This window comes from Lycorma delicatula, chromosome 10 (assembly GCF_047948215.1).
Source record: "Lycorma delicatula isolate Av1 chromosome 10, ASM4794821v1, whole genome shotgun sequence".
Taxonomy (NCBI): domain Eukaryota; kingdom Metazoa; phylum Arthropoda; class Insecta; order Hemiptera; family Fulgoridae; genus Lycorma; species Lycorma delicatula.
Window position 1 is genome coordinate 42,292,854 of NC_134464.1, and position 12,589 is coordinate 42,305,442.

The following is a 12,589-nucleotide window of genomic DNA, read 5'->3' on the forward strand; positions in this document are numbered from 1 at the left end:
AAATACAGACATATTACAAATGTCTCTTTAAGGAGTAATATTATTATACTGTGATGACAATAAAAATTCAAAAAAAAAAACTGGAAAATAAATAATAATACAAGATTTAAATTTCTCACTAATAATAATAGAAACTTAGTAATAACACAAAACTACCTACCAAATGTGACAAGTTGTTTCATGGTAATTTTCAATAATACCTTTTAACAAGTTTTTGTAATTAATGAAGTTAAATCATTAAAATAAATTTTATAAATAATAAACAGCTTAAAATAATAGAAAATTGCTAAAAAATAGTGAAGAAAATCAATATTCCTGGAAGACGTAAAACATGAAAAAAAAACAGGTTCAACAAAATTTGCCCTATTTTAAAAAAAAAAATGTTACATAAGTTACTTTGAAAATAATTAACATTATAAAGCATTACATTATAAAAGTAACTAATGAATATGAAAATATATATTGCTATTAAAAAAATCCATCTTGCAAAAATAAAAATTCATTAATTTTATTCGTTAACAAAACTGAGTCCTAAGTATTTATATATAAAAATATAAATTCTTCAATCACAACTGAAAATCACATCATATAAAATAAATAAATATAAAGAAAAAATAAATATTTTTTTCAATCTTACAAACTGACAAAAAACATAATTTCAAAAATATAGACATCATTAAAAAGTATAATGACAAAATAAAAATTACACATTTTAGTTCCATATTTTTATAGTTTTAGTTTTGATTTTAATAAACTATAAATTAAAAAACTAAAATAAACAACTAAAAACTAACCATATCTACATGATAATATATAAATATAGCAGATATGAGGACTTCTGTTAAGAAATACATAAAATTGAAATTACAGTTTTATAATTTTTCTTTTGTGTACTTGAATAATTTTAAATGCATCAACTGTTATACACCAATTATTACTACTTATATAATAAAACTAAATTTGGAAAAAAATTATACACCTACACTCTATCACCTACTACATCAAACTTATCAAAATATTAAAAAAAATTGAAAGATTTATTATTCTTAATTCAAAATAATATTCAAAATTCTAAACAATAGGAAACAATTTAAAAAAATTAAATCATAACTGCTAAGCAATTAGTAAAGGTACATCTTTACTAAATTTTAATGAATAAAAAGTTTTTTAAGGTATGAAAAATTAAATATTAAAATAGGAAGTTACTACTAGTATACTATGAGAAATACTTCAGGGGTTGTTATTGGTTATTAAATAAAAGTACAGGATGACCCAATTTGTTTTGACTTACTACAGTTACAAACTTACTTCTTTAACAAAACATATAATTTGAATTTACACAACATCAAATGATTCATACTATTTGAAGGAAATAACATTGTACAATGGATATTACAAAACATAACTCTTATTGCTGAATACAGTATAGTGAAATCGACCTAAGAAAAATGAATTTGTAGTACTATTTAAAAACATAAACTTTTGTAAAAATAAACCAAACCAAATTTTATAATAAAACTCATTTTTAGTTATCTTCATGACAATATTTAGAGACAGGTGCTGCTGTTCTCATACTGGTATCTGCTGTTACTGCTAGTTGGTTTTTTTAATTAGGAAGACATGTATTCAAGCATGCAATCAAAAAGTGTGTTGGATTTTACAAAGATATATTAAATGAAAAGACACGATTCAAATCCTACAGACTTTTTTACTATATTCTAAACATGTATATTTACTTATAATAATATCAGTTGATATCAGAACGAGCATCAGTTACGAAGATGGTATGGTGGCAAATACGACAAAAAAAATTTGAAGTTATAAAAATGTTTTTATAAAATTTAGTAGGTTACAAAAGTCAATAGTTTTAAATAAACTACATCGCCAACTGTGCTAAGACAAAAACATAGTGAAATTACAGAAATAGACACATCTTTTATAGAGTTGAAATTAATCTTTTTAAATAAAATCTTCCAAGGAAATCAAAAAAGTAAACAGATCTTTTAAAAAAATTTAATGTTATGGTGGTATAACTAAAATTCTGATAGGTGAAATGTAACATTTAAAACATATTGCAACTGCAATGAAATTGAATTAGCTTATTAAAATAAAAAAGCGCTGGGTACATGAGAGACAAACTTACAGGTCAACTTAATGAAGCACTAATAATAATATAATAATACTATTAAGTTATCATTCTGATTACCAAATCGTGAAAAAAACACTAAAGATAATTAGAAAAAATGACAACTACTTATAACATAAAATCCTAACATTACATAATCAAATATTACAACTAAATCTAACAAAATAAAAACCATGAGGAAGATCTAAAAATATATTTGTACGTCACTAAATAAAGTAATGTAAAAACTATATCAAAATAATAATATGTAATAAAAAATTAATTAAATATAAAACAGAACACATTTTATTTCAATTCTTTTATTATTTATGTCTTAAACATAATAAAAAAGAAATGATTCTTATAACAAATTTGAAAAAAAAATAGTCAAACTTCCAAAAATCAAAATTCTGATTAAAAAAAATTCAACAGAGGAATAATCAAAATTTAAAAATTATAAATTACTTTGCTAAATTAATTATATATTAAATAAACATTATTTTCTGAACAAATGTAAAATTTAAAAATATAAACATTAAAATTACCACAAGTTATTTATGCATCCTGTACACACCAAAAATTCCAGACTTGTCCTGGTACATTGGAGTTATTATAATAAAAGTATTTATAAACAATAACAATCTTGCAATTTAAATAAATTTTTAGAAAAAATCATTACTATTCTAAAATAAATAAACATCAACAAAATTATTATGATGCAAGTCTAAAACTCGGTAGGAACCTAAAAAAGTAATTTATTATATTTAATATGTAGGGCTAGCTATTCCATCAATTAAAACACAATGCCTTTTTTTTAAAGTGAAACATAAAATTACAATTAGTTATTCTACAAAAGTAATTAAAAAAAGCCAAAAAGTTCTATATTTTTATTAGTTACAGTAATCGTTATATCATCACTTTCCATCTATGTAAATATAATGAACACATTACAGTTTGTAACACATAGAAATAAAAATATAATTTAATTTGATCTTGATTTTTAAGATTTCTTACAATTTCTTTCATTCTTTCACCGATAAACATTGTTAGCAAAGTAATGTTTGTTAATATTATTTACAACAATAATTTGTTGTTTTTTTTAAATTTGAGTTTTTTATAAAATAATACAAGTTCTTTTTTTAGAAATGCAACAAAGAAAAAATTTTTCTCCGCTTTCATATAAAAAAATTTGTTTTAAAACACTTTATTTTGCACTAATCCATTTTTATTTTGATAGAAATTTGAGTAGCAGAAGTTTGACTATATACAGGATGATCAAAGTGTAAGCTAAATCAATTTTTTAATACTTCTATAAAGATGTTAGGCATTAAATGATTCACTGAAAAAAAAAAAAAATCTGCTATGGAATTCGTAATAACACTATTACAGAATTTTATCACACATGAGCGGGAGAATAAGCTCAATGCATTTTTTTTTTTGAGAGTAACTTTAAACTAAAACCATTTTAAAAAAAGGTAAAGAATTTTTGTTAAACTTTCCCATATGATAAAAATACCAAATAAATCATTTCATCACTATTGACTCACCATCAATTTAATAACAATGTATTTTCCTTACCTTAACTGTAAATGTTTTTTTTGCATGACATGAATAAAACATGGATGTAATTTTAACAGTTTTCATATACAAAAATATACTATGCTTATTAAGTTTCCAAATTAGTTTTTTAACCCTTCAAGCTGGTATTTAAATTTTTAAAGCCCTACCCTACTAACGGTAATTTAAATGCCCAACCAGAAGCTGTATTACAGTACTAAAAGTAAAAAATTATAGCTTCAAAACTATTACACCAATTTAAACCAAATTTTCAGCAGAAAATTCATCCACTTTTTCTCATCTCCAATCTATGTCTTTTCTTGTACGCTTCACATGTATATCAATATCGTCATCACTATCGCCACTACTCTGTTCAAAATCTTCTTTATTTTCATTATGATTTTCTGGCACAAATTCTTCATCACTTTTGTCACTATCAAATTCACTACCACTATCAAATATTCTAATGTTACTGTCACACGTCTCATCTAAACATTCAATAATTTGTTCCAATGTAAGATTACGCGACGTGCTTGACCCGGCCATTTTCATTTACTCACAGCTGACGCAACAGACTGAAAGAGTATTCAACTTCGTAGATCAAAATCGTATTTCATCACCGATATGCAATCCTACACAGTTATAAAAACACGGAGAGGAAGAACGAAGCCTCATGATAACACAGAGCCAGTTTTTCAAATAAACATTACGAGATGGCAATGTTATGAAGTTTTGAAGCAAGCACTGCGTGCTGCAAGACTGTCACATCCACCTGCCGATACATACAACTTAACATGTGCGTGACATTCACATGCTCTCCCTGCCTGAAGGGTTAAAAACAACAAATGGTTTCAGACAGTTTTTAAACTAAAATCATTGAAAAGAATATGACAACCAAAGCAATTAAATTCTTTAAGGGATTTTACATAATTTTTAAGTGTTTACTGGCGGCAGGAAAGTAATATTTGTAACAAGAAAATCATAAAAAATCTTTTTTCAAGTATTTTCAATTAAAATTAGTTTTAAATTTATTAGCAGTGAAAAAACCCGTATGACTTAATAAAATTCATCACTGATTGGTATAAAAAAATAAATACTTCAAGATTTATTAAGGTTGTTGATATTTAAATTTTATATTTAAGTAGAATATTTGTGTTAAAAGTTTCATTAGTAAAGTAAAAAAATTTTTGATAAATTTTAATGCAACTAACAAAATATGTCAAAATTTAGACTACATGACTTCGGATCATCCCGTAAATTTATAACTTATGACATAATATGACTAGTTTTATGATTTTATTAACTATTTTAATAACGTCTAACAAAGAAAAAATATCATATGAATAGTATGTCCAAATAGAAAACCATAAATTGAATAGTATAAAATCATTCAATGATAAATTTTTCAAAAAGTATAAATAGTTAATGTGGTACCAAAAATTATATTAAAGAAATTATGTAATTGAGTGACTATCAAATTTTTCTAAATTCATCAAAAGTAAGATTTTTTTAGATTTAGAAGTACTCTTAAAATTAGCAAACATTTGTAAATAGTAAAAATCATTTTAATTTTAATCAATCTAAATATACAGCGAACCTTTCACCCACTTTAATAATACACTACTACTTTTAAAGAATATCATTTCACTTAACTGAATTATTTATTAAAACAACACAGTTTCATTTTTATCAAGCTCTTTTGAAAAGTTAATCATATCAATAAAAAATCGGGATAAGCGACAAAATAACACTTTAAATAGATTTAAACCCCATATATCACCTACATTGTTTATGTTAATGCTTAAATTAAAATGTCATTAATAGAATTTCTATCCTTGAAGAAGATTCAATACATCCATTATGATATTAGTGGTACAATGTTCTGCCAAGTAACAACATATTGTTACTCATGTTAGAAACCATAATTCAGAATTTTTCAAATAGTTCATCACATTATCTTATCAGAACTTTTTTTAAACCTCTGGGACCACCAGGTATTTCATCAGAGGATGAGACGAATGACAATTTTTGTAGCACGATTAATATAATTCTTTCATAGACATGTGCTGCACTCTATTGGCTTTAAAATGAACTATTTGCACTATCACTAGGTTGCAGCTAACAGTCGGTAATAGAGAGAATAAAATCATGTTACCAGCATTCTAAAACTAGGTTTTATTGAACTCTGTTTGTAAACATGGCCAATTTGTGTCCAGGATTTATTTCTTTTTATTATGTGGACAAATCACGTAAATAATTGAAATTTTGCTGAACAAAGAGTCAGGTGATAAATGTGAAATCGAATGCTCTAGTTAACTTTTGATGATCAAAACATGTCTGTGAATGAGATTTGTTTTAGTGTGTTTAATGGTAATGAAACTACATAGACTTCTAATAATAATAATAAACAACAAACAGAAATTGAATTTGAACCCCAATTACAATTTCAAGTGAAACAAATCCACCAAATATGACAAAAATTAACACATGTGTCTCAAGATAACCTAATAGGCCTAGGCTAGGCATACCTGATAGTATAAATTGGACTAACATTAAATTCAATCCAATAATTCATAACTTTGATAAATTCTAATTTTGGCATAAAAGAAGCAATTTTTAATAATGAATCTGATTTTTTTAGTTATCTTAAAGCTCTAATAACGCCCAAAATTATTGAACATATAGTGAATGAAATAAACACATTTTACCCAAGCCTCAGAACAAACCGATCCTGTTCATACAAATTTATAACAATGGAAACCAACCACACAGATGAACTGTATACATTTTTGACCATGCTTATGCCAAGAAAGAAGGAAAATTTTATAAAAGAATACTGATCAAGAGACAGGCCCCAATATTTTCTGAAATGATGGCTAGAGACAGATATTTGAATATTCTTAGTATGCTTCAATTTTGTCAATAATAAAGATCAACCACCCTGACACATACATCTTTTCTAAATTCAAGAATTATTAGATAAATTGAAAAAAATTTCTCAAATGTGTTTTATCCTTTCCAAAAGATTGTAATTGATGAGTCCTTAGTTTTGTTCAAAGGAAGGCTTAATTTTAAGCAATATATAAAAACTAAATGTCATCGTTTCAGAATAAAACTATTTGTTTTATGCAATTGTGAAACTGGGTAAGTCCTAGAGTTTATTGTTTATACTGGTGGTGATACTCAAATAGATAATATTCCACAATTATGCATATCTGGAAGTATAGTGACTACTCTAATGAAATGACATCCTATATGAATAAACACCACACTCTTTATATTGACAATTGGTATACTAGTCCATCTCTGTCACTCTTACCTCCATAAATTAAAAACAAATTCCTGTGGAACTGTACAATGAAGATTAACATTTATTAACAAAATTTTTACATGATGATTTCTCAGGTGCTATAAAAATGATTACAGGCAATTAACACAAGATGTAATCACTTTTGAAATTAGTGCAAGTCATTTCAGTTGCCTTTTTCATTAACCTGAATATATTAATTTGTATCAGCATGCCAAGTCGCTGAAATTCAGATGATATTCAGCCTTATAAAATACATCTTCAATTTGTTCATAACAATGCCTGGCACTAAAATAATATCATTACTCTTAGAGAAAACAACTGTGGATACTGCTGTCATAAATATTTAATTCTTTAAAAAAATGTTTGAAAAGTTTTCTGTGTTATATTTTTTAACTGAAACCATTATATTTTAGAATATTGTATTATAAACTTAAATTCCAATCTCAATGAATCTATCAAGGATGAAGGGGAAAACAGATATTTTTTCCTGAGAACCAATTTAGATACACAAAAGGAAATTTAATTTGCTTAAAAAAAAAGACCATCATAAAATTTTGTTAAGGCCAGATACACACATGTCTTCACATCTAGAAAAGGCGTTTGATAAGAGTAAACAGAGAAGGGTTTGTGGTGGTCAGCAAATATCAAGAAGGTACATCAAACATGAAGTATGACAGTTCACCTGTCTTGTTCAGTAGCCAACATTAGTCGATTATTAATTTAATCCCCTTATTCCTTAAAGTAGCGTAATAAAGTGATTTTCAAATATTTCAATCTTCTTGAAAACCCTTTCTTAACACGTTAACTACATTCGTTTATTTATGTTTGCTATTAGTGTGTCTTTATAATTTTTTGTTATATTGCTTTATTTCTACCTAGTTTTAAAAATACATTAAGATAAAAATCACAGTAAACCTAAGTCTGATTAACACTTTGATTTAGAGAACATTTTTAAAACAACAAATGTAAAATCACACAAAAAAAACTTTTATAATTTTAATGAACATATTTTAAGTTTTAATTGTGTATAGAATACTTAAAAGGCAAATTCTCATGGTTCATTTGTAAGTAATTTATGAACTATAATAATAAGCCTCAGGACAGCGAGGATAGTCAAAAACCATTAAATCATAAAACACTTCTTTTATTTATGACTAACAGACTAATAAAATTAATGAGAAAACTTATTAACACCATCTTTTTGTACATCAAATCTGGTGAATTTCAAAGAGGTTCCACTGTATATATTTATAAACTAATTTTTCCTAATGTGCTAACTAAAATGGAGTTTTTTTTTATTTTTCATCAATAGATAATGATAAAATAAATAACAACATTAGAATTCACTCATGAAAATATACAATTATATTTATGATTAACATAAACAAGATTTACAAAAAAGTTAAAATATCATAAAAAATTATCACCATATTCCTATATTTCTTAAACACTATATAAAAGTAATTTGTAACAAGTGACAGGAAATAAGATAATGATGTTTATACAAAATGGCTGATATCTAGGAATGCATTTAACTGTACCAAAAGTATTGTACGTACTTTATGTAAAATCACTGCAATTGAGGTAGGTCAGCTAAGGGAAGACACAATATGTTTAACAAATTAATGTATGTTTATTCATAGATTCATATGATCTACAATCAAGTGAACTATTATTACACTAAATGTCAGAGAAGTTAACACCAGAAAATACCAATAGAAAACTTAATACCAAGCAGTCCAAAAATGATACAAAAAGCAGTGATACAAAAAAAATATTTTTCCTTATTGCTTAACATTTATAAGTTTGATATATACCACTGAATGCTTTTAAAATATGCAAATTTTATATTATATAATATTATATTAATAAGCAATATGACAATTTTAAGTAATTACATAATGTAGACACACTTAAGGTGGCTCTCTTCATTCCATAATCATATAAAAATGTGATTAATATTACTTCTACACCATAAAAACAAACATATTTATACAACTTATATATAAATTAATAATAATCAAATTTAACACAAAAATGAAAAATATTTAAATTATTTGAATTTTCAATTCAATTTTTTATTAATTTACATTCATTAATCTAAAAAATGCAAAAGTAATCAAAATTATATCATTTAGTAACTTATTTTAAGGTCAGACTATTGTATTCTATTGTTTCAAAAAATTTATTTGATAGATGAATTTTCTTATTCATGTATTTTAAATAATCAGCATTACATAAATGGATAAAAATAATGAACCTTTTATTACTTCTATTCTAGGGAAGTAAAACCAAAACGGTCCTTTTTTTCATTAATATGAAAAAATTAATAATTCTAAAATTTGTTTACTTAAATATTTTTTTCTTCTTAAAATAACCACAAACTACTTCACCAGTCTCTGGAATGAAAACTGTATGATTAAAAAGTATAGAATTAGGAAAAAATGTTTATAGTATTTAATTAACTTAACAATAATTTGAATAAATGAAAAAAATAATAACAAACAACCTAAATGAAAAAACTTCAATCCAAACTAGCTAAAGCACAAAAATTAACCTGGTACAACTACAGTAAAAAATGTCGATCCATAAATGCAAAAATAAGACACTACAACACAGTTATACGACTGGAAACCACATATGCAGCACTTTTCCACTGAATCAACAATCTAAGACCGACAGATTCCAGAAAATCGAAAGAAGAATTGGAAGAAACTGGATAAACAAAAAGTACCAGAAAGATAGATAGTGGTGGATCGTGCCCAACAAAGTCGTGTACAAAGGGTTTAGAATCTATCACTGATATCACGGGAAGAGGAGACTAGGATTCTTTGGACACATCATGAGGATCCAAGACTCAAGATTTCTGAAACAGCTGGTACAGTACAATCTCTACTTGAAAAACACCAAGACAGAATGCAGATGGATCAGAGAAATAAGATACGATCTGAAGAAATTGGCCTGCCTTACACAAGAATACACCATAGACAAGATAGAATTAAATGAAAAAAATCAAGGACAAAAATACTTGCTTCACACTCACAACACAAACATTTTCAACATCAGAAAGGGCTTGAAGATCGGAATGTACGAAAACGTACTGGGAAGACTAGGCTTAAACAGTCCCTTCGAAGAGACTTTAATAATGAACTGACTAAAGTGATCCTGTGGTAAAAAAAAAAATTTAATAAAAAAATAAAAAAAAATAAAAAAAAATGAAAAAAAAATAAAAAATTCAACTGAAGTGAACAATAGGAGAGATTAATTTTATTTAATTATTTTCAATCATCATTCAATTTTTTACAATGTTTTGTAAAAATTTAACCCTTGAAAGATAAAAATTAAATTTGTTTTTATTTCTATAATTTTTAATTAACTAATTATTACTGGCTTTAACATTTATACTTTTTACAAATTAAAAAACGTTATTTTGTAAATTTTAATATATTTGTATATTTTATTTGCATTATATATTAAACAAAGCAAATGAAATGCTGATTATGGAAAAATATTTTTACCTAATTAGGACCAAGTAATAATAGCACAACGCCACATCAATCTTTATTTTAATCAGCTTATCAATTTTCAACTTATAAAGGGACGAAAACAACAAAATAAACAAATAAAGCATTTAACAAAATTAAAAAGCTTCATGAAAGATTAAGAATGAATTATATTTAATAAAAAGAAATATTTTCCCAGCTACTGTACATTATTATATAAAACAATCTATTTTCAGCCACATCATTAAAATATTACTGACCTACCTAATTAGGAAATTTAAAAATATAGGAAGAAAAATGTTAAAATACATAAACATAACTGGTGTAGGACATAACGGTTTAATTTTTGTTACATCTTGACTATACCTCCACTTAATATCTGGTAGTGATCAGCACACCAGAAGATTCCTAAATATCAGCACTTAAAGTATTCTATGAACTTTGATATACAACACCATATTTATTAATTTATTATTTTTAAATAACAAATAATACTTATAAAAATATCTCATTTGAAATTGAAATAATGTTATGCTGTGGTAGTACAAGTATTATCATACAAGTACTGTGTAGTAGTAATAATAATAAACAATAAAATGTAATAATATGGCACTATAGAGGAGGCCAGAATATAATAGGCACACACAGCTTAAGATTTTTTAATGTTTTTTATTTACTTATTTTAATAATAACTATATCAAAAGATGTTAAATTATAAGCATTAAATAAAGATGATTTTAACATAAAAATAAATATTATCATCATTATTACTAATATATACATCACACATCACTTTACATATAAATAGTTATTCTTTCTTAAATTATTTTTTTTATACATTTAAAAATTTTTTAGTTAAAGATCTGTTAATCTGCCTTCGTTGTCTTACCATCGTATAATATATCATTTGGTTTTGTTGGTGTAGTAGGAGTTGTTTTACCATATGATGATCCTTTACTTATCTTTGTCTGGTCTATTAATTTATACAGTAACAGGAAAACTGAAAGCATAAAACAAATATAATTTAATTATATTTGAATCACCTCCACCACTTGTACATAGTGAATCCTCACCACTTTAAGCAACTGGAAAGAACTCATATCAAGAGAAAGCAAAAAAAACCCAGCAGAATAACTAAGCAATCCTAGTATATTAATAAATATATAAAAATTAAAAACCAGTGTTTGTAATTAACAAGAGGGAACAAACTTAAATAAATTATTTAAATAAATATATATATATATTGTATTTTTTTGTAATCAAAAACAAACTTGGACATCCCAAGTACAAAATTACAAAGTAAATGAAATGTCACCTTATTTTTCTTTTCTTTATTCCAATAGCATTTTTGCACAGGATCCTGCATCATCAGTTGTATATAAATTATATAAAATTACATTCAAAACAATTTTTTTTTCTTAGAAAAAAAATTTAAACATTAATATATTAAAATTAAAATTGCTATCATAAATCGAAAATATGAAGCCAAATAAAATAATTATATATCTTTAAATATGATGCCAATTTTAATTCTTAATTGATGTCATATTTAAATATATGTAATTGTTTTATTTAATTGACTTCATGTTTTCTATATATAATAGTAATTTTAATATATCAATCTTTTAATATTTTTTCTAACAAAAAAAAAATTGTTGTGTTTTGATATGTAATTTATATAAAACTGATGATGCAGGATCCTGAAAAAGTGCTGTTGGAATAAAGAAAAGAAAAATAAGGTAGGTGTCATTTCATTTACTTTGTAATTCTGTACTTGGGTTGTTCAAGCTAGTTTTTGATTATAAAAAAATATAATATACTGGTATAGAGGAATATGGGTCTTTTAAGTATTGACTTTAGAAAAATCAATATTTACATATATATATATATAATTTCTGAATAACCACAATCTATCAGAATGAGAGATGTAAAGGTTAACCTTTACACATGTAAAGGTTAGTCTTCAACCTGTAGGCTAACAAATACCCTGTTTGAATTTTGAAAATTGGATGATTGTTTGCAGAGATAAGAGCATCATCCCATTACTCCCAAAACAGCACCCGATAGGGCCATCCGTTTGTTACCAGTTGATGG

At 25.2% G+C, this 12,589-nt stretch overlaps 1 protein-coding gene across 3 annotated transcripts in view; it reads right to left on the minus strand.

Annotated features, from left to right (window-relative positions):
* Positions 1-8,334: 8,334 nt before the first annotated feature.
* The window catches only part of LOC142330996 (1-acyl-sn-glycerol-3-phosphate acyltransferase gamma-like), a 68,311-nt gene continuing 64,056 nt past the window's right edge, over positions 8,335-12,589 (minus strand). For all 3 annotated transcript variants that reach the window (XM_075376525.1, XM_075376524.1, XM_075376523.1), the window contains one exon: positions 8,335-11,495. In XM_075376525.1, coding sequence (XP_075232640.1) covers positions 11,362-11,495 — 134 coding nt within the window. In that variant the 3' untranslated portion in view covers positions 8,335-11,361. The remainder of the gene's footprint in view (positions 11,496-12,589) is intronic.